We start from the raw sequence: 1,264 nt of genomic DNA, 5'->3' as shown, positions 1-1,264 counted from the left end.
CGTCATTGTTGTTTGGCGGGTCCAGGCTGGGGATTCGAACCCGCCACCTTAGGTGTACATGGCTGGCGCCTTAGCCGGTTGAGCTATAGGAGCCGAGCCCCTCAGATATGTTGATTAAAAACAAGGAAACAAAGAGTGGGAAAGGAAGAACTAATGGAATAGGGACTTCGTGTATATTGCACAACACTGTTGTTCCTGTAGGTGTTTTCTAAAAATGTACATGTTAGATTGGATATAGGAAAGGTTGATATTTAAAGATGTTTGAAGGGGGAGGGTGAAAGAAAACTGCAATACTTGTAAGACTTCCTTATGAGATTTCCCTAGAGCACATTCTCTAGGGGTAAAAACCAATTATATTGTTCTATTTAATTGCTTGAAATAACTAAGTAGTTCATTTAGTTTAGGTTGGTTTTTCTTATACCAATTTATAGAATGGGATTTAGTCTTATTGGTAGAACCTTTTCCAGTTTGGTATATAGCAAACAAAATTTCATATGCTACTAAAATATTCTAGAAATAAACAGTGAGATACATACTATGTACATATGTGGCTTTAATTTTTCTTTTTCTTTTGTTTTTGTGTTTTCAGAGTGCTGCTGCTACAGCTGCTACCTTAGCACTCCCTGCAGGTGTGACTCCTGTTCAACAAATACTAACAAACTCAGGTAATTGGGAATAATGGAGTCATTTAAAAATATAATTTAGAAAAGTGTACCATCTAGTTCTTATGTTTTGTCTTTATTGAAAGACAGGAAATAGTACTATTCCTTTTACCATTTGGCTTAGGTTATTAAAATAACTTTGAGGGCTGTAGCACATGCAACTGTAATCATTATTGAGGATGCAATAGAGAAGATGAGAATTAAACTTAAGCTTTTGGTCCATGAATGAAAACTTATTATTAAATGGAAGTATAATTATATAAAAACATTGTTTACTTCGTTTTTTACTAAACATATTTAACCTGCCAAGTGAGTTAAACTTGACTTATTTTAACTAATATCAAACTAAATCCTCTAGTATTGGCTCGGTGCCTGCAGCTCAAGAGGCTAAGGTGCCAGCCACATATATCAGAACTGGTGGGTTCGAATCCAGCCAAACAACAACAACTACAACCAAAAAATAGCCTGTAGTCCCAGCTACTCGGAGGCTGAGACAAGAGAATTGCCTAAGCTCACGAGTTGTAGGTTCTTGTGAGCTATAATACCACAGCACTCTACCCAGGGCAACAGCTTGAGACTCTTGTCTTTAAAAAAAAAAAAAA

At 36.3% G+C, this 1,264-nt stretch overlaps 1 protein-coding gene across 1 annotated transcript in view; it reads left to right on the top strand.

Moving 5' to 3' along the window:
• GTF2A1 (general transcription factor IIA subunit 1) overlaps window positions 1-1,264 on the top strand; it is a 38,044-nt gene that overhangs the window by 16,770 nt on the left and 20,010 nt on the right. The window contains exon 4 of the mRNA XM_012803437.2: window positions 590-665. Within this exon, the coding sequence (XP_012658891.1) occupies window positions 590-665 (76 nt within the window). The remainder of the gene's footprint in view (window positions 1-589; window positions 666-1,264) is intronic.

This window comes from Otolemur garnettii, unplaced genomic scaffold (genome assembly GCF_000181295.1).
Source record: "Otolemur garnettii isolate 467f Iridium unplaced genomic scaffold, OtoGar3 scaffold00020, whole genome shotgun sequence".
In the NCBI taxonomy this organism is placed as follows: Eukaryota; Metazoa; Chordata; class Mammalia; order Primates; family Galagidae; genus Otolemur; species Otolemur garnettii.
The sequence above is the reverse complement of the archived record's forward strand: the minus strand, read 5'-3'. Positions and strand labels throughout refer to the sequence as shown.